The 20,531-nt window shown below is 36.0% G+C and overlaps 2 protein-coding genes across 2 annotated transcripts in view; both read right to left on the bottom strand.

The window, feature by feature from the left end:
* Positions 1-9,684, bottom strand: part of Cbl (E3 ubiquitin-protein ligase CBL) — a 33,719-nt gene extending 24,035 nt beyond the window's left edge. The window contains exon 1 of the mRNA XM_018541898.1: positions 9,018-9,684. Within this exon, the coding sequence (XP_018397400.1) occupies positions 9,018-9,562 (545 nt within the window). The 5' untranslated portion in view covers positions 9,563-9,684. The remainder of the gene's footprint in view (positions 1-9,017) is intronic.
* Positions 9,685-11,019: 1,335 nt separating this feature from the next.
* Positions 11,020-20,531, bottom strand: LOC108775381 (glycerol kinase). Its single transcript, XM_018541721.1, has 12 exons — positions 20,201-20,531; positions 19,692-20,053; positions 16,053-16,132; positions 14,810-15,068; positions 14,352-14,569; positions 13,843-14,055; positions 13,649-13,759; positions 12,782-13,038; positions 12,367-12,572; positions 12,101-12,244; positions 11,908-11,994; positions 11,020-11,533 (listed from the first exon to the last, which is right to left on the bottom strand). Exons 2-12 carry the CDS (start codon positions 19,885-19,887, stop codon positions 11,436-11,438), a joined length of 1,869 nt encoding a protein of 622 aa, XP_018397223.1. The 5' UTR covers positions 19,888-20,053; positions 20,201-20,531; the 3' UTR covers positions 11,020-11,435.

Raw genomic sequence — 20,531 nt, forward strand, 5'->3', positions numbered from 1 at the left:
CCCCCCCCCCCCCCCCTCCTCTTCTTTCCCCGCATCCCACTCCGACAGCGCCGATTCATACTACTCGCTTGTTTTAATTCGCCTTAATCGCAACGTCACGTCCCCTTCCTTCCGCTTCGACTCACGTGCGGATGTGAGCAGCTTAACTTACCGAACGGGTAGGGAAGAAGAGAGAGGAGAGAATCGACCACTACACAGGCCGACCGCCTTTCAACGTCAAAGCTGCAGATAAACATAGGTCTATGAAACTACTATATGTATATGTGCGATGTACAACCGCGTGACCGGCGCGACGACTCGCGGCGTGATGGAGGCACTTCGATTTAACTTGGATAGAGCATGCCGATTCTATCAAGATGGCAAATTTTAGAGATGAGGAAACCGATGAGAGATATCGACTGAACTCCAATTCCGATAACGCATAAAGCGACCGAACCAATTTATCGTCGATCAAATCCAGTAGATTTCTCAATTCTCTGTATATTCATAACGGCGGCAATCTAAATTCACATTTCCGTTTAGAAATTCTACATTTTGTACATTCGAATCTCAGTCGGAATGATATTGTTGCAATAACTATACTATGCAGCGAGAATCTGAAAAAAGTGAAGCATGCAATATTTCATATGCGTATAAAACGGAATCTTGAGAAAATAGAAAATACGTGGCATATAAGAAAAAGACAAGTCTTACACATTTCACAAATCTAACTTTAATATTAACTATAATGTATAATACTTCGAACTTTGATGCTAAATAAGGTTTTGAATTTGATTGTACAATGTAATCTGTTAGGGGTATGTTAAGTTAGCACCCCAACTAAAGTACTCAGGAGTTCTGATTAGAGTTCCCACTTCCTTTTGACGAGACAAAGAGTTCCCTATAGTTAATAACAAGCTCAATAAACATTTTTTTTACATTTTTTAAAAAATGGGGTGCTAAAATGGGGAGAGTTCTTCATCCTTCCCTCTTATTACATGACAGGTTAAAGAAAAAAAAAGTATGACAGGAAAGAATCATAGAGGAGAAATATTTTATTAGAAAAAAAATATCACACGCGTCCTTTTTAATTAATCCATTCCTCCCCCCACACATTTGAACATAAAAAAGCCATTACAGGCTGAACATGTGTATTCTTCGTCGTCGGAAAATTGGATTTTAATAAAGTACTACTGAAAGACTAACAATAATTTTGATATAGCATCTATCTATATTATAAATAAACTGTGAGCCGCTAAACTTTTTCGTGAAAGATAACAACACGCGTACCGCGTTTAATTGCGAATGATACTTCCCTGTCGGGAACCCCCCTTTGGTCGGATCGGAAGATTAAACTTGGCACGATCTCGGGGGACGTCCCCGGTTAGTTACGATACTGTCATGAGCTGCGTTTCGCTCACACAACTTAAAAGAGCCGGCATTGTGTACGCATATGCCGGGGACCGGATGTTCGCGGATCATTTGACCGGAAACTGAAGGTTCGCGCATCGGCGTAATCGAGGCGGCTCGCCACATGCTAATCGCCTTGCAATCGTCCGCATCCTATATGTTCGAAATGCCAGACCGTTTACTAACAGAAGAAGAACATTACGCTAAATGCTGAACAAAGTTTGCTAATAACATTTGGAATTCTTCTACGTTTTTTAATAAAAAATTCTTGCACGATATTTTAATATTAATTAAAATTGAATCGTTAAGAATTAAGAAAATATTATATCTTTTCTTAAAATGTATAATTTATGATATAAAGATTCTTGCTGTGATTTATTTAAATCCTACATTTATACATTTCGACGGACATCAATAGAATTTAATCCGTAAAAAGATTGTCATCACTATTTATGTCGATTTTTATATAATCGTGTACGTGTGAGAAATAATTTTTCTCACGTATCATTATAAATCTAAAAAAATTATTTATATCTTATGAATAATAAACAATGAGTCTTTGTTCTTCTTTAAGTATTACTAAGAAGCTGTAATAAGTTATAATGGTATACGCTATAATGATTCTTACAATTATTTACTGTGCTTAATTAATATCTAGAGAGAAATAATGAATTAGTGCTTTATACATACTCAAGCTATAATAACGTAATTTCTTGTTCTTCTCTCTTTTCGCTAAGCATTCATAAATTATAATATTATGTATGTACATTATACAAAACTGTTGAGGGGAATAAAGATAAAAAAGATATAGTTTTACAAATTATAAGGTACGATAATTTGATTAATGAAAAATAATACTTTATGAATACTACCACTTCTTTATGAAAGATAAAAACAACAATGTGCGCCGCACATAAAATAACTGATTAAGAAAAAAAGTAATTGAAAATAATTAAATAGCTGAATAATTTAAGTAATTAAATAAACAACAATTTTTAATCAGAAATTTAATAAACTTACATTAAGAAAAACATATAGCGAAACATACGAGTTAAAAATAATCGTGAGAAAGATTACCAACAGTACTCAAGGATGTTTTGGCTGTACAATATTAGCTAAAAGTATATCAGCCAATAAATCAATGAAAAAAGTTAATATTAAGTTAATATTAAAAAGTTAATATTAATATTAACCGAAACCAATTGCAAAAAAGGAAATGACAAATAATTTAGTTTACAATGATTTATGTAGCGCACTGATCATATTCGGTTGCAATTTTAAATAAAAACTTTTAAAAACGAGAAGTAAGTAGATCCAAATAAACTTTTGTATAAATATTCATTAGAGTTTTATTACTATGAATCACAAATTTGATTTAATTCATAACTTTTCATCAAATTTGCAAAAATACTATAAATTTTACGTATTTTACGTATCAAAGTAAATAAAAAAATTAATCACTTTTAAATTAAAAAACAAATTGTAGTAAAATTTTACACAGATATTTAGACGTTAATATAATAGAACATTACAACAAATTTTTATATTTTTGAATGTTTTGAGACATGTATGCTTTGTGACATGTATATTCTTGGTATCTGTCGAAAGTTACGGAAAATTGAGAAATCGTGCATGAAAAAAGGATAAACGTCTTGAGAAGAATTTCAAACCGCGATTTACTCGCGGTTTATACATGGATTAATGAACGAAGATCCGATAGGTTCTGTGAAGTTGGCACACCTAAATGCGAATTTTGACCAAATCCACGCATTTGAATGTCCACTATTTGTCCAAAAAAATTGTTTTGCCTACCCTTGAAAAAAAATTATGAACAAATAAAAAATTGTAGCACCGCCATGTGAATATTCTTCTGAATTACATACGGGAATTGATTGTCCACCACTAAAAAAAAAAGTGATAAATAAATTAAAGTTAAATAGGAGTCGGGGCTTCACAGTCCTGTGGTGATATCGATGTGTGCGCATGTTCAAAGTTCGATGTTCCGGCGCGGCAAGCGCGAACACATGCACAACGTGAAATATATACATATATACGACGACGTGCGCCGCTGCGCCACGCCACGCCACGCCACGCCACGCCGGACAAGCGGCGGTCATTCATGAATTGTCTCGTCTCTCCCGCTCGTCGTTTATTTATATACACCGGCCGACACATAAGTCACCACCGCGCCGCCGTGCCACGCGGTCGCTATGCAACGACGCGAGGCTAGACGAGGGGGAGGACCCGTGCGCGTCGCGCCACATTTTTCCATTAATCCCGTAAGAGCGCGTTCGCGGGTGACGGTGACGATGACGATAACGGTCGATACCATATCGGGGGAGGGGGACGATCGCGCGGGCGGGCGGCCGCAAGGTCGCCGGATGTAACGCGCGCACCGGAAGCGGACTCGCGCGCAAGGTGTGATCCCCCTCTTTCCCTTCACCAATTGATCCTCGCGAGAAGTACATGTGCTACACGCGATTGTGGAGTCACGCTTCGAAAGAAATCGAAACTGGCTGCTCACAATTTGGAAATGTTGCACAACCCGTGGCTGGCTCTTCTTCTCTCAAACGGAAATGTATTTTGACATTTAACATTAGAATTGTGATTTTTTTGTACGATACACCAAAGGAAGGAAAATTGATACGCACGCTTAAAAGAACAGTTATAAAAATTCAGAACGGTTATAGCTAAAGGTTTTTTCCATCTGAATTCGTTCGAAGTCGAAATTTTCAAAAATCGGAAAAGTAGCAACCACTTCGGTAAAGTTGGTCCCACTTTTTCAAAATTTGGAAGGAAGTTCTGGTTGCCTCTTAAAAGTTCTATAAGTAGTTTTAACAAGAGTTCTGTTCATTAAGGTGGTGAAGACATCATTTGAAGTATCGGAGCAGGAGAGGATTTATTATACTTTACAATTTCGAAACTTTTGTAAGTTTATAACTCTTTAATCTTTCATTTTAGCGATTTAATCGGTATAGAATAATCGATAGAATTTTTTCGGGGGCTACCAGAATTCTAAAAAAAAAATACCGAATTTTCGAAAAAAAACGTCGAAAAAAATTTCCAATTTAAATACAAAACATTGAAATTCCGTAGTTCTGATCAGTGTTCCTGTTTCCTTTTGAAGAAACAAAGAGTTCTATATAGATAATATCAAGAGTTCCGCTAGCTAAAACCGTTTTTAAATAATTAAAAAAAAAACGGGATGCTAACTTTTTATCGAAATTCAGAATCCAGAATAGTTCTGACACATAATAATTGTTATTTTATAATATCTGTTTTGAAGAGTTCTCAACAATTAAAAAATCAATAGAGATACATGTATACAAAAATCGGCTGCAATATCACATATCTCATTATCTAGTCATCCTTGTGAGCGAACTTGATGAAAATCCGATCGAAACTACTGGAACTACTCTTAAAAAAATTTTCGACGCTTGCAAAATATGTATAATTGACAACGAAAAACCTCAACATCCTAACGGAACAACAAGAGTAAATTCTACAGATATAACTTTCAGATACGACGCGACGGTGCACTACAGATTATATACGGATATATCCTTTCAGTCAACAAATTTCGTAACTTGTATATTTCGTGAAACATTTCGAGAGCACAACAAATTCAAACATTTTAGTACTAATTTTAAGGGAGCAAGAAATATTTCACTGGTGTGCTTCACTCCACTCTCGTTCCGCTAGTACGCTGAGGTTTTTTGTTGTCAATTATACATATTTTGCAAGCAACAAATTCGTAACTTGCATATTTCAAGAGCAACAAATGAACACAATTACACATCCCTACGTTATTTTTACATCGATATTGGCTTTATTCTATGTATATTGTTCCGCTAACTTAATCTTCCTTTAGCGGGGAACATCATTTAAAAAAAGACTGAGAGAGCAACAAAGAAGCAACAAATAAAAATGATAATTAAAATCGATTTTGCTCATTTTGTTTCGCTAACTTATAAGACCTGGTTTCTCCTCCGTTCATCTTCTAAATGTCCGCGACACGACGCGATGAGATAAATAATAAACAACGGCGTCGAAAGTCGAAACATCAGTGACGACAATAATCGTATATAACGTCGTAACGGTGCCTCGAGCTGACCGGTCGTCGTAGCCTACCTACATATTCTCGCAACGCTTCAGGAACCCAAGAGCGGAATCGTCACACCGGAAGTTGTTTTATGCTAATGCAGCGATATATCTGCTACTTCCTGGCTTGCGCGTCGAGAGTGCGCTTACCATTTCAGCATAACACGACACATAATAGGGGGAAGAAAAGCGGTCGCCTTTGTCCTCCGTGCCTATGCGTGGTGTGCGTGCGTGCCATGCGTGTGGGCGCGCACCAGCGCGACGACAGTTTGCCGTCGTCACGCCGACGACGCCGACGACGGGTAAATGCGAGTTCGACCGGATAAAGCATTCTTCGTTTATTACTGTCGAATGCATTAAATCGCGACGTCGCGGGTCAAACACACGCGATTGACGTCAGAGCGCCCGACACTCTTCTCCTCTCCTCTTCACCGAAAGTAACACCAACGCCCGTGAGATGATGCTCGAGAAAGAAGGAGGGACTCTTACATAATACAGTTATAGGTTTCCCTTGTTTCCGGTCGAAAATATCGAGATACGAAGAATTTTCGAGCCGCGATGAAAGTAGCCGAACGTTATGGAACTTTTAACCAGACAATCTTAATTCCAACTGCCTGTTAAAATATAAAACGTAGATAATATTGAAAACTACGAAAAAAACAAATAAAAATTTTCCAGATTAATAAAAGGTGTTAGAAGCATAAAAAAACTGACCTTTCACCAAACTTCAAATTGTTCAAATTGTATTTTATTTTAAGTGAAACGAAACGAGTATTCAGCTGCATGCCTAAGAAGAAGAGATCATTGCATTCGTATTATATTCTCAGAGGATTCTGCCCTAAAACTAAAATATGTATGTGCTTTACTTTCTCTCTCTCTCTCTTCCACGCTCGCAAAAATTCCCGATACACCAACCACCACCTTGTGCTCCATCCGACTTCCGGTCGATAAAACGCATTCTCTACAGAGAACCCACAGTTGCACACGAGCCGACACATGTCCCGCTTTTCGGTGCACGATAATGTCAATATCAACGATAGACGTCCGGTGTCATCTCACTCACTCGCCAATCGTAAGCTCCCTGTTTCTCCTTCTGCCATTTTCCCCTCCTAGCCCTTTACGCCCCCCTCCCTTCCTCCCCCCCCCCCCTCGTCCTTGCTTCACGAAATGCATGATTTTTAGGTTAGGTTGTGCGCACGTGCGAGCTTCGCTCACGCACCTTCATTATTTGTTTTTTCCGCACGTTCATCCGAAGACGATCCCGTGGACGGACGGACAGAGGTGTCAGTTATATCTCGAATTGTACGATCGAAAATGAACGAAAACACGGACGGAAGCCACGAGAGAAGCGAGTGAAAAGGAGAGAGGGGGGGGGGGAGAGAGAGAGAGGCCATGAGCTAAGTGAGCGTAATATTGCATCGGAGCGGAGGGAGGTGCAATCAGAGGATGTTCTGTTTACTTGACTCGAGACTATTACCGTTGGTTTTCCGATTGCGGATTTTCTTTTTTAGGGAAATTTTGTCGTCGTCTACGTTGATAAATTTCTTACGATAAAACATACGCGACAAGTATATCAGAGGACCCGTATGCCCGCATAATACGACACGACCGAACTATATCTGTAAAACCTTCAGAGATTAGGAAAGTTTACTGGCCTTGAGGCCAAGGCATTGCCGTGCTAATTCCAGAAGAGTTTTACAAATCTCTCTCTCTCTCTCTCTCTCTCTCTCCTTATTTCTATCTCTCTTAGGAAAATCGATGAACCTTTTTTTGAACTCTGGTGAAAGGCGAAGTTACGAAGAGCAAAGTTTCGGATAGCCGAGCCTTGCACAAGAATTGGCAGCGCTTATAAAATATTAAAAGTTGCTTCTATCCCCCTCCCCTCTGGGGTTTTAATATCGTTCTAATATCGAGGATTTTTATAGTCCAGCAATAAAAATGGAAGTTTCAGCGAGTGATTCATACGAAAGTCGATGGAGCATCCTTGCGCAGCTCGACGAAATTAGATGAATGAACGTAGCGGAAACTTTTAACCCGTGTCGCGATTCCCTCCTCACGGTCAAATTCGCTACACGAAAGTTGAGAACGTCGCTGAGATAAAACTATCATCTTCCCAAACGAGATAATTTTCGGGATTTTAAGATAATGGAAAACTGCGAAATTTTTTGGGGGAAAATCGATTTTCTTTACACTTTGTACGGAAACGACAATATTTATAAAATCAAGATTGCAATGATTTATATTTTCCAACATTAATAATTTGTACAACACATCTATTTTTACTTCATTTTATGCTCCAAACCTTTCGCAGAGAGAATAAGTTTTCCTTAAAATCTGATTGAAAAATGCATCGTAATCTCGCGTCACTTCGATCTTAGAAGCTGACTTACACTAAAATTAATAACAATACCTACGAAAGGTGGAATAGTTATCGTTTTTCAAGTTTAACACATTCTCGAATTTTCAAACTTTGTGCTGCAAATCTGCCGCGGGAAAAAAAGTTTTTCTTCAACTCTTTGATTTAAAATGCATGTGGTCTTAGGATTCTTCCATCCTAGGAGCCGGATTATAAAAAAATTGACAGTTTGTGAAAGCAAGAAGTATCATTTTTCGCGTTTAACAATTTTCCTCGAATTCAGTGAATCTCTACTTGAGTATGTCGTATTAAGTTTCCTTGACATTTACTGTTAGTATTTTAAAGAGAGAGTTGGCTATGTAATCAAACTTTGTAGCTATCAAAGGACTTAAAACCCATCAATCAGGCTGGAATTCAAATTGAAATTGAGAAGACCAACCATAAAAAAGAAAACCATTATATTGTTTAGTTTATTAAAGCCCTGTTCCTCTTTTTCTAATTAATCACATGAAAAAATTAACAATAAATTAAATCATGGTTAAAGTTAATCTTACATGGATGAAACTGGGTCTTAGTTTTGCTTCGATTGGTGAACTTTAATTTCCAGTTGTTTATAATACGAACTCAAAAGGCGTTTTGTTTTTCGGTTTTTCTCTACGTACGTATACTATATTATAGTAGTAGCACGGGATTGCGGGAAACAATATAACCAGAGTAATTTTCTGTTATGACAGAGAATGACCTTCTGCAAACTTGGTCGAAAGTACAATTTAACAAAAAATCTTGGTTAAAAATACAACGTGTGATCTCGAATATGTTTCGCGCGTGAGTATATTCTAGAAATTAGAAATCTGATTATATAAATCCGATAGATTCAACCACAAAAATACACAAATTAGATATTCTTACAGTCAAATCTTAGGTAGAGACACATTTAGTCGAGACAAGTGGAAATTCAACTGCGATAACCAGAATTCTGCAAGCAGCGTGAATATCCGTTTTGTTTGTATTTGTCGCGAACGATATAACATTTTTGCCATAATTTTATTACAAGCGCGCGCGGAGGTCGTTCCTCGAGAATCATCCAGGAAGCATGCCGTCGTGTATGCCGTGAAAAAGGGAGGCATCTTCTCTCGACGATTGAAAAGAAGGAGGTAAAGAGAAACAGTACCTGTTTCCGAAGCGCTCCTTCCAGAATTCAGCCGCATCCGCCTTAGTGATACGAAACTGATCACCGGCGAACAGCCCATTGGGAAATATAGCCTTCAGTTCGGACAGCATGTGGCTGAAGACGAGGCTGAGTTTGGTAAGATTACGACGATAGTGCGACGTCTCGTCGAACATCTTCTCCTTGCCCTCCTTGAACAGTTTGATCGCTTGCTTACATTTACGCATCAGATTGTTGATAAATACGCAGAAGTGTTCATTGCTGTGCAACGTCTGCATACGGTCCTCGTACTTGCTGTAGATGAGCCGCAGCCGCTGATATGTGTCCGGCAGGATGTCGAGGATAAACGGTGGCGAGTTCTTCAGGTTCATACGCTGGTGTTGGCAGAGCTTCACCACCTTATCCATCAGCTTCCAGGTCTTGTCGAGGGTACGCTTGTCGGTCGAGAGCTTAGGCGGCGTCATCGCGTCCGCGAAGCGACCGTGCAGCTTCTGGAAGATCGAGCCGATGTGGACGGCGCGAGTGCGGCTGCTGTGTCCGGACGACATCTTGAGACGGACGTGCGCGTGAATGGCTGTGCTCCGCGAGGTTATAATACCCGGGTAGGAGATCCTCCTGCCTCTCCTAACCAAACATACATTCGTCTTCTCTTTCCTCCTTTCGTCACACACCTCACACCCTACCTGCAGTAGCGAGCACTCGCGCTATACTTGAGGTTAACCCGCGCACACACACGCTGCGGAACGACGGAACGGGCACCCCACGCATATCTCAGCGGGACGCGGCCACGGCCACGACTATGTTCCCGCGAAGTCGCGGACACGGGATGCAACGCCGGAATCTCGCGCGATACCGCATCCTGTTCACCCTCTCTCTCTCTCTCTCTCTCTCGCTCGCGGTCCCTGCGACAATTGTGGTGGCTGACGGCCAAGCCGGATCAGCCGGATGCTCCGCGAAACACTCGCGAAGAATCTAACGACACTGAATGGACACTGACACTAACTGCGTGAGCGAGCGCGAGCGAATTTCAGCGTGTCGTCCCGACTACCGTACTCTCTCGCGTACTCTCTGATGTAATGTAGGTATGTGACTGCTCGGCAGTACTCGGCCAGCTCGGCCTCAGCAAGTCGGCAGTAGTCGGCCACTCGCTCGCGCTCGTTCAAGTTCCCTATCTTCGACTGGTCTGACCGTAACGGAAACGCGCATGCGTATACCTTCCGGCGCGCGATTCAAATTCATCACAGCACTCGCTGTCAAATACGTGTACAGATTATTCCATTCGTTTGAGACTCGTATAAATTTTCTTTTTTTTTGGGATTCTCCTCGTTTAAATATGTCACGCAAGCTGGCTTTAGACAGTTGATAACTCTCGTCAGAATTTAGTAGATTGTTATCTATAATGTTATGCATTATTTTCAAAGAATTTGCAATTTCGTATTCTCGATATTCTATTTTTATAAATTCTTTGCAAAGTGTCGAAGACAAATATTTATAAAAAATAAAAATATGTTTTTCTGAACAGTTCTTATAAAATTATACAGAAATTTTGATAAATTTTATAAAGAATTCTAAAAAAAATTTTACCATTGTTATACTTATCGATTTCGAGATTTATGCATCATTAGAAATGATTTTATTGCATTATTTCAGTTTATCGAATTATAGATTTATTTTCTAAATCAACTAAAGTTAAAATATTCTTTTGGAACTTAAAGTGGAATTGGTACATATTCAATATTTACTGAAAGTAAGAAAAATTCTAGTACAGGAATAAAAAACAAACATTAAGAGACTTAAGCATATTTTATTTCCAATTAGATCTTTATCCTGAATTAAACCACAAACAATATAAATGATTAAAAGAAGTAAAGCGTTACAATCATATGTATAAAATACTTACAAGTTCCGTGTTCTATGATATATGTAATTGAAAAGTGTATATATATCGTCTGTACAATAAATAATAACAAAAATGGAATTGTATAATGCGTGTGTGTGCGTGCGAATTAAATTCAAAGTACAAATTTCACGAAAAATTCTATTATTCCACTACAACCCTACAAGAAATCTAATATCGTTATTTCACAGAAAATAAAATGAGATTATAAATAAACACATACAAAATAATAACATTTGGTTGCGTTATTCATTCCAAACACCATTCATTAGCGTACTTAATTGTTTTCGATGAGAATCACACTATGAATGTAACTCTGATGAAACGCATCAAAATATATGGAACTAATCTAAAGAAGCAATATTATTTCTCTGATTATTTACACAATAATACGTTACTCGTCGTCATATGTGTCGACGTATGTGTAAGTAAACAATCACTTCCAAGTTTTTTTCTGCAATGAGCTGCAATTAGGGCTATTCACCGTCTACGGAAACTTGCGTATCGATAATGTTGATTTGCTGTCACCGTTTTTCTATGTAATAACTTAACCTTAGGAGAACAAAGCTCGATATTAAGAACCAACTGGCAGGAATGGACGCCAGTATGCGGTACCTTTCATCTGAAACAACAAGAAAAAATATACATATATTGCATATAACACTTGTGTGATATAAATCAAGCATAATGGGAATTACTTATATATCAATAATACAAAATACGTAACAGATTTATCAGCAAATATATATTATCGAAAATATTTAGGATATATCTTAGTTTATCCAATATATCGTGCAAATTAATTATGTTTACGTTTAATAATTATATATGCATGTATACATATTATTTTATTTACATATACCACGATATATTTAAAAAAAATCACGCAAAGATTAGTTCCTATGTCAAAGAGACAAATAAAGAGTATTTAAATCAGCAACTTCAATTTTATACCCGACATCTCAGATTTTGCTTGTTTGATAATTTTATACTTACCTGTCATTTGATTGGACATTTTCCCTGTTGCCCAACCTAGGCTCCTTTCCACTGCCATTTTCCATTTCTTATATCTAGCGTCTCTTTCTAAAAAAAAAAAAGTAAAGATCAAAAGTTACATCATAACCGCATATTGTATACTTGCAAAAAAATAAGTCATAAGATTGTTAAATTGCTTAATTCGAAAGTTTACCTTCCGGTGTGGTAGTTGGAAGAAAAGTGTCGGTTGATACTGTTTCTACTTCTTCACCTTCAAGATCCCAAACATCAATCCCTTCAGCATGGCCGGCAACCATCGCTATACCTAAAGCCGTGATGTCAGGCATAGTTGACCTAACTATTAGCCGAAACAGAAGCACAGTTAATTTCTAAAGAATAAAAATTTCCACAATAGAAATAAAAATAAAATATTATTACATTAGCTATATTTTTTACTCATAAATCTGCCAATGTACTTACATACTGGTGTACCACATAAATCAGCCTGCAATTGCATAAGAAGATTGTTAGTCGACATTTTTCCGTCTGTATTTAACTTCGTTAACGGAAATCCACAATCTTTGTACATCGCCTCAAGGATGTCTCTGGTTTGAAAGCATACTGCTTCGAGGGACGCCCTAATTATGTGTTGCTTCGTGGTAAATGCAGTAAGTCCACAAATTATTCTGAAAGAAAAAAATAGATCTTTTTCAAACACACCTCTTATTTGATATTAACTTTCGATCAAATAAAATATTTTGAAAATATTATAACATGCATCATCTGTAATTTATTAAATAACTTTACAAAAATAATTTCAGTTTCTAGATTGTTTATATCTATAGAATAAAAACTCAACAAATAGTCTGAACAATTTTCATAAAATTCTACTAACCCCCTTGCATCTTTTCTCCAATAAGGTGCATATAACCCAGTGAAGGCGGGCACAAAGTAGACGTCTCCCGTACTAAATACACTTTGAGCTAAGTGTTCACTTTCATGAACATCATTTATGAGCTTCATATTATCCCGCAGCCATTTAATAGCTGCACCCGCAACCGCAATTGAACCTTCCAATGCGTAAACAGGTGGGCTCTTCGGACCTAACTGATATGCAACGGTTGTAACCAATCCATGAGAAGAGTATACTCTCTGAAAGAAATACGTAACAGATAATACAGATGGTTTAGAAACCGTAGTGCAACATTTAGGTCAGAAATATTCAAATTTTTTTCACATAGAGCTTCCGAAAAAATGGACTTTGAATATTCGTTAAGTACGCGTGCACTTGAATAGCCACAGCCTGTTTAGTCTAATCTAATTATTCACCGCTAATTATGTCAGTTTGGTTTTGATATAGTTTAAAAAAAAATAATACAATAAGTTTTAATAACGTGTTTATTTTATTAGGACCAGTTGAAAAATGTCGCCTTTCATGTGACAAATAAATTCGTGCTCGAGTTAAAGACACATGAAACGATGTATGTTATAATTCTTCACTTCTTCGAACAAACGTGATATTATCTAAGTAAACACAATATACAAATTCGACTTTCTCGAAAATACAGCTCTATATAAACAAATTTTAATGTATATCTATCTTCAACTTACTTTGACATGAGAAATTACCTGCTTTTCAATTGTACAACAATTTGTAAATAAATGATTAATAAAAAAATTAATGTGAATGAGATTAAAAGAATGAATCTAATTAAAATTTTCTAAGCTTTTATAAATTTATAAATACTTAAGAATTACGTACGGTATGCCCTGTGTTACACAGTAGAAAACAACCACTCCTATACGTATTTTTCGCTTGGCCCTTTTTTAAACAATTTTGTCCAACTAAAGCAGATTGTTGATTTCCTAAAATCTAATAAAGAAAAAAAAATGTAACAAAAAAGTATATTCTATATCTATTATTTTCTGTTATTTTCATTACAAGATTTTACGTACACCAGATATCGGAATACCAGACAACGGACCAACCAAGATTTTGCTATATATCTCGGAACTACTTCTGATTTCTGGCAGCATTTGCATAGGAATGTCGAAATATCTACATAACGTAGGATCCCACGAAAGCGTCTCAATATTCATTAACATCGTTCTGGACGCGTTCGTAACATCAGTAATATACAGTCCACCATCTTTGCCTCCCGTTAAATTCTGCAATGATTTCTTAAATTAATTGTATACATCAATTCACGTAGGTTCTTTCATTGTGCGTGCGTGCACGCGTATAATACTTTGAATGTTAAATAACAATCTTTGGAATACAGCAAGGAGCGCTACCTAATATTGTCTAATGTCAACTACTGTTTAATAATACTTATTTCCTCAAGATATAACAAGTATAAATATTAGCGGGTATTAATTAATACAATATACTAATTGGATAAGCTTAGTCGAGTTATACTCGCTAATTCCTACTAATACCTGGCTAATATCTTTTTGTCACATACCCAAACAACCCATGTATCCATGGTTCCCACTTTGCATCGCCTCTCACGAATTGCTTTCTTTATGGCCGGCACGTTGTCTTTCAACCAACGAATTTTCAAAGCCGAGAAGTACGGGCTTACAGGTAAACCGCATAAGGGTTTCAAATGATTCTTATTCTGATCCGGAAATTTCGCTATAATCTGATCTACAATCGCGTCAGTTCTGATGTCGGACCACACTGAAATCAATTACGTTTCAGAAGCTGATCGAATATTAATCAAACAACTTTAGATTCCACTTTTCTCCTTCCTTTATTTAAAAAAAATTATATATTACTTTTGAAATGAATCAATTAAAATATAAATAAGACCTTATATTTAATAAACGTTTAATATAAACCCCAGGTTTTTTAGATTTTCCTTGGACGAAAATATTTTTTTCCCACAAATAGATTAAACGTAAGCGAGTCTCTACCCACCTATGGCATTATAAAGAGGGTCGCCAGTAATCGCATCCCACATTATCGTAGTTTCTCTCTGATTGGTAATACCAACTGTAACGATTTCATCAATCTTCATACCCAACATGTCTAATTTGCGAATTACGTCCTTAATACAGGTTTTTATCGCAAAAAGGATCTCTTTGGGATCCTGCTCCACCCATCCTTCTTGCGGACTAATTTGCTCTATGTCGATTTGATGAGATGCAATCTCCGCAACATGCTTCGCATTAAATACCTGCAAACACAATTCACATCACATGTGTCAAAATATAATTAAAAAACATTTTTTTATTAATAATTAATTTCCATAAATAAAAGGGCCACGAGCCAAAGTAGGTTGTTTTTACCGATATTTTTATTTAATGTAAAGACAATCATAAACAAACGTACGATCTTTTATAGAAGGTCTTTCTCAATGTTTAAATCTAAATACATTACAAAAGTCCATTTTGAACTAAAACCGGTAAGATTAACATATTAAACGCCTTTTAACAATAAAATAAACGCTAATTACAATTTGCTCGAAAAATCAATACTTTTGAGTGGCTTTCATTATAACGTATTGGATTACACACAATTGTATTCTCGAACTTTCTGTTTTACATAATGTAGGTTTTATTCCTAAACTTAATTATATCAACCTTTTTTGCATTTAAATTATAAGTGTTGATTATTAGTTTTGTTGACTCATATATTAGGTATAAACGAACTTTCTTACATACCGATCTTGTTTTATTGTCCAATCAACAATATATTTAATTTAAAAAATGTTTTTAATTGCAAAAAGTTGTAATTAAAGAAATTTTTTATTAATAATTTTTCTAACAATTAGAACATAACTTTTACAATTTGTGATCAGAATTTATTTTTATTTGCGTAATTATTATATAACTCATTAACGGATTAAACGTTTCAAAGACTTCGGAGTCTTACGAACACGATTTCACGAAAATCTGAAGAACACCATCATGTCATTATTTAGTATTCACGCAATCTACGTTTATTGCCTCCCATAAATCATTAATTCGTTGTTAATCGGTTACATTTTAGCTACAATTAATTATATGCATCGTTAACACCGTCTTATATTGTTTTCGATTTTATTTATCACGCCGAGAACTGCAGAATCCTCATGACAGGTTTTGGTAAACATTAGTAAACATTTAGAAGCGTGGAAAATTATAACGTGATAACGGGCTACTATTTATAATAATCTTACCACAAAGCGAACAGTGCGCGTGCCAACATCAACTACTCCAACAAGGGGGCCTGTTTTTTTCACCGTATTTGTCATTGCATCTGTAAAAAATAATCATCATTAGATATTTTTTAATATACATTTAATAAAAATCAGAAGAGAAGAAGAAGATACTTTATGCGCCCGTGATAAAAAAGCTGTGACATTAATAAAGAAACTTGAAAAAACATAATAAACGCTAATCGAGATTAAAAGTAAGTGATGTAAAATGTTTTGTATTATAAAACATGTCATAAACGATAAAAGATCGTTATTATAACACATTGTGCGACAGCATTTTGCACACATGAAAAAAATCAAATTGTCGGTAAAAGTAGAGATGAAATCTAGTATCAGTATGAGTTTCGTTGGCGATATCAAATCATTTGCGTATTTTGTGCACGTTTGAAGTTTAAAAGTCATTTCGTCTGCGGTGCAAAATGAAATTTTACGATTGTGTGAAAATTATATATTTCCATGTAAAATTGATCGCCGAATGAGAAAACGATCAAATTAAAGCGATTGGAATACGGTGGCAAAATGATGAAAAAATGCATTTTTATATTTGTATATGCATTTATCTCTGTGAATATTTAAGATGAAAAGATGTATTTTGTATGACTTCATTTAAAAGCGCAACATTTATTACTCGTTTATCTATAACAAAATGAAGGAAATTAAAAAAGTTATTAAAGTTAAATTTATTAATTAAATGTATACATAGATATATACAAAAAGAGAGAAGGATAGATTATTTCGTGAGAAAACACAATAAGTATTGGCTTTGGTGTTTATGCTGGTCTTGTATGTCGTGGCAAATCGACCAGCGAAAGCATGCGTGACGAAAGTCTTTTCCTTTAAAGTGTTGTTCGATTGTAGCAATATTTTGATAGAATCTCGGTTTTGAAATCTGAGAAAAACGGATTTTATCGGCGATAACCCACAATATCGTAGACTTATAGAGGGCTCGTCGTTGATAGAGCCTTGACATAAGAAAAAAATGTATTTTTTATTTCAATATCGTAAGTAAACTGCTGATATTCCGCCAGCTAAAAGATAAAACTATAGATAAATCTCGTGATGTACTGCACGCGATCATTCATCGTCAATTTCTTCGGTACGTGATTACACCTTATGTAATATTCTGTGCAATAATATTTTCTTGTTAAATCCTATACAAAAGTAAATGTCCTATGCATGTATTAAGGACGTTCTCCGAAAAATCCATTTTCTTTAGATTTTTCTGAAACTTACAGAAGAAGCTTGTTTTAGTGTTCTGAACATATGCTTTGAAGCTCAGTACTCGTTGCGGGATTAAAAATCGAGATATTCCACTTCAAAGTTGAAACGTTTAACGTAGAATCCCTATCTAAAGCTTATTCGAAAGTAGTTTTTTATTCACTGTAAAAAAAGTTTTCCTTATAATTTTTTGAAAAACAAAGAGACATAAAACTTGATATTACAAAAGGAATAATATGAAATTTTCCTGAATATGTCTTCCGGTATTCATTTTTAAGAAACCATTTAGCAAAGTAAGTATAGCTCCGTTATGTTTTCGACCGGCGGCAATAGCGAAAGCGAGAGAGAAACAACGAAACAAGTGAAAGAGCGAAGTGGTAGTCAACTTTCTGTGTGTAGGGACGATTGCGTGGACGCGAGTAAACTTTAGGTTGAGCACAACTGTAGTCGGAGAACGTCCTTAAGCTTCTCCAAACACAAAGCCTAAAATCGAGATACAAGATATCTTTAAGATGTCCTTTTTAGACATATGTCTGTGTCCTCGTTCATTATAGACATTGGTTTATATCATGGAGAATTTCTATTTTGAATTTATACTTACAATTAGAGTATTTAAACCAAGGGAGTAATCACTTAATGTAATTGGGACGGAATCCTTAAAATCATTATAAAATTTATATGAAATTCCCATGTATAATCCGATAATTACATATACAACTTACAAGAAGTAATTGTGTAATATTAGATAAGATCGTTTATTTTACCAAATGACATGTAATGAAGAAAATTAATTATTTGTCTTGAAATAAAATCGTATAAAATCAAATGAAATCGTGTAATTTGTGGGACAATATTTCAGATAATGGTTACCCCTTCGATCTAAACACATGTAAAGTCGTTATATAAACGGATTCCTAACAGAATTACTAACAGAAAAATAATATGATTTAAATAATTCATGTACACTGCAATTTTTTCAGTAATTTACTGTGCGCTATTTTTCAATTAAAAAGTTATTATTAGTATATCGTACGTATGTATATTATACACATATTCTATATTGAATACGTAATTCAGCACGCGTATTTTATCGCGTCATATTTTTTAGTATATTATGACCGTGAAAATTATTGACACTCGTACTGATAATCGTGCCAATTTGAATCTCGAATTTATACAAATATCCTTTTGTAACATACGCTACGCTCAAGAATTAAGTGATTACTTTTTAAAAATAGACAATCTTTTCAAGAGAATAAATGTGGTCAAAAATTATCATAATGAGATGATCTAGAAAACTTTACAGTTTAAAGTCTCTACTTTCCAGTTATTAATATTGTAGATAACGATCTGACTGATTTTTTTTTATGAAACTGCACGGTACACAAATGGAGATCTGTCAAATCTCAAAATTTTTTACAAACTTTACAAAGTTACATGTACGATAAGGTCGATAAGTAACTACGATTTCGTATTTATTGCTACATGGCGAATAGTGAAGCGTAAACCATTTTCAACCGGTTGAAATTTGCCTTATGGATAAGTTTACTGTTAATTCTATCATTACTGTTAGATCTCACGTAAATCTAAAGCCTCATTGGCTCATTGGTTTAAGTTTACGTTTTACGGTTATTGTTACAGAATTTTATGTGCGATAACCCTAATGGCTTATTGTAGATAACCCATTAGAGCAGAAGCATAAATTCTTGCAGAACGCACACGGTATTAGAAAATCATCCACTCAGAGTCTTTTATCTCGTAGAAAGGAAGAAAATGAAAGACCTTGATTGATTAATTTACTTTCGCATTATATGTTATATATAAAACCTATGCTTATATCGGGTTTGGATATCTATCTAGCATATTTAAAGAAGAATACTCTTAATATCAATTTAATATCTATATCAATATGGTATCGATTTAAAATCCCCGATGTAAATATTAACACCATGGTGCATTTTAAAACCAATAGTGTTAAATGTACATCGTATTAATATTAATATTAACACCAGCAATACAGTGTGAACAATATAATCGATAAACACCACGTGTGTTAAATCTACACCGATATTTTTAAGAATGAATAAACGCCGCTGATTGTCATTTCAAAATCGAAAATGATTTCGAGGTTGCTCGAGTCAAATTAAGAATGAGATCCTCAGTCCTAAGAGAGAAGAGAGAAATGAGAGAGAGAGAGAGAGAGAGAGAGAGTTGAAAAGAAGTCGGATCCATGTACGGTAATTGATTTATTCTCGAGATAAAAGTGATACGATTTCGCGTCGTCAGCGTAACGTTTAAATCGAATATGTAAACGTCCATCGGTACGAATTGATTCGGTTTACCGCTCACCGCGGACAGCACAGCTACAATAGGCGTACTCACCTGTGTTCTTATAGGAGTAAAATTTGAAGATACTCGTTCTCCGACCGGTCTCCGACTGTTCCATCTCTAGTGACGTAGTCGAATTCTCGAGGGAATCGAATTCTTCCGGCGTACCCCGCTCGCTCGTAATCGCCGTATCCTCTGTATCTCCGTTGGTGTCCTCTTCCGCATTTCCGTTTGCGTCCTTCCTCTCCATTAATCACCGTTCTTTTCTCTTTCAAGTATCAGCGTGGTAATTCGTGAGTCGAAGGTCCGATATTCACCAATCGGTCTCTCTCTCTCTCTCTCTCTCATCGTTTATGTTTTGCCATTGCAACAACTTTATGATTGAATGACGTCGTTTTCAAGAACAATCTCGTTTCCTACAATCATGAGAAAATAAATGACTGCTTGTACTCGAACGTTACATGTGCAACTGGCGCCGTGCTCGTTCAGAATGCAAAGAAATTATCGACAACTTATCCATAGCCCCTTCTCACTTTTTTCTCCCTTCCCCTACATACTCGTACCGATTGTGAGTCTCGTGTCGTGGTCATAGCCAAGTCTCAAATTAGCTGTATGCAATCTGATACTTTGATCTCGAGTGTTTCCTGATTCCTGTGGCTGCAGATCAACGTTCACGTTTGCTTAAGTTAAGCCCATTTGACTACGTGGCACGTAAAGAAGAAAGACCCGCCAAAAAATATTTTCACATCCATTTCTACCAGATTATATGAATGCATATGAATGCGCTTGCTTTGAATTGTGCACAAAATAATGCGCACGATATGCATCATTTGTCCTTGTTGTTCACCGAAGAATAAAGAAGGATAAAGTAATATCTCATGCGCTTCATGCGAA

The sequence above is a fragment of the Cyphomyrmex costatus genome, unplaced genomic scaffold, assembly GCF_001594065.2.
Source record: "Cyphomyrmex costatus isolate MS0001 unplaced genomic scaffold, Ccosl1.0 scaffold30, whole genome shotgun sequence".
Lineage (NCBI taxonomy): Eukaryota > Metazoa > Arthropoda > Insecta > Hymenoptera > Formicidae > Cyphomyrmex > Cyphomyrmex costatus.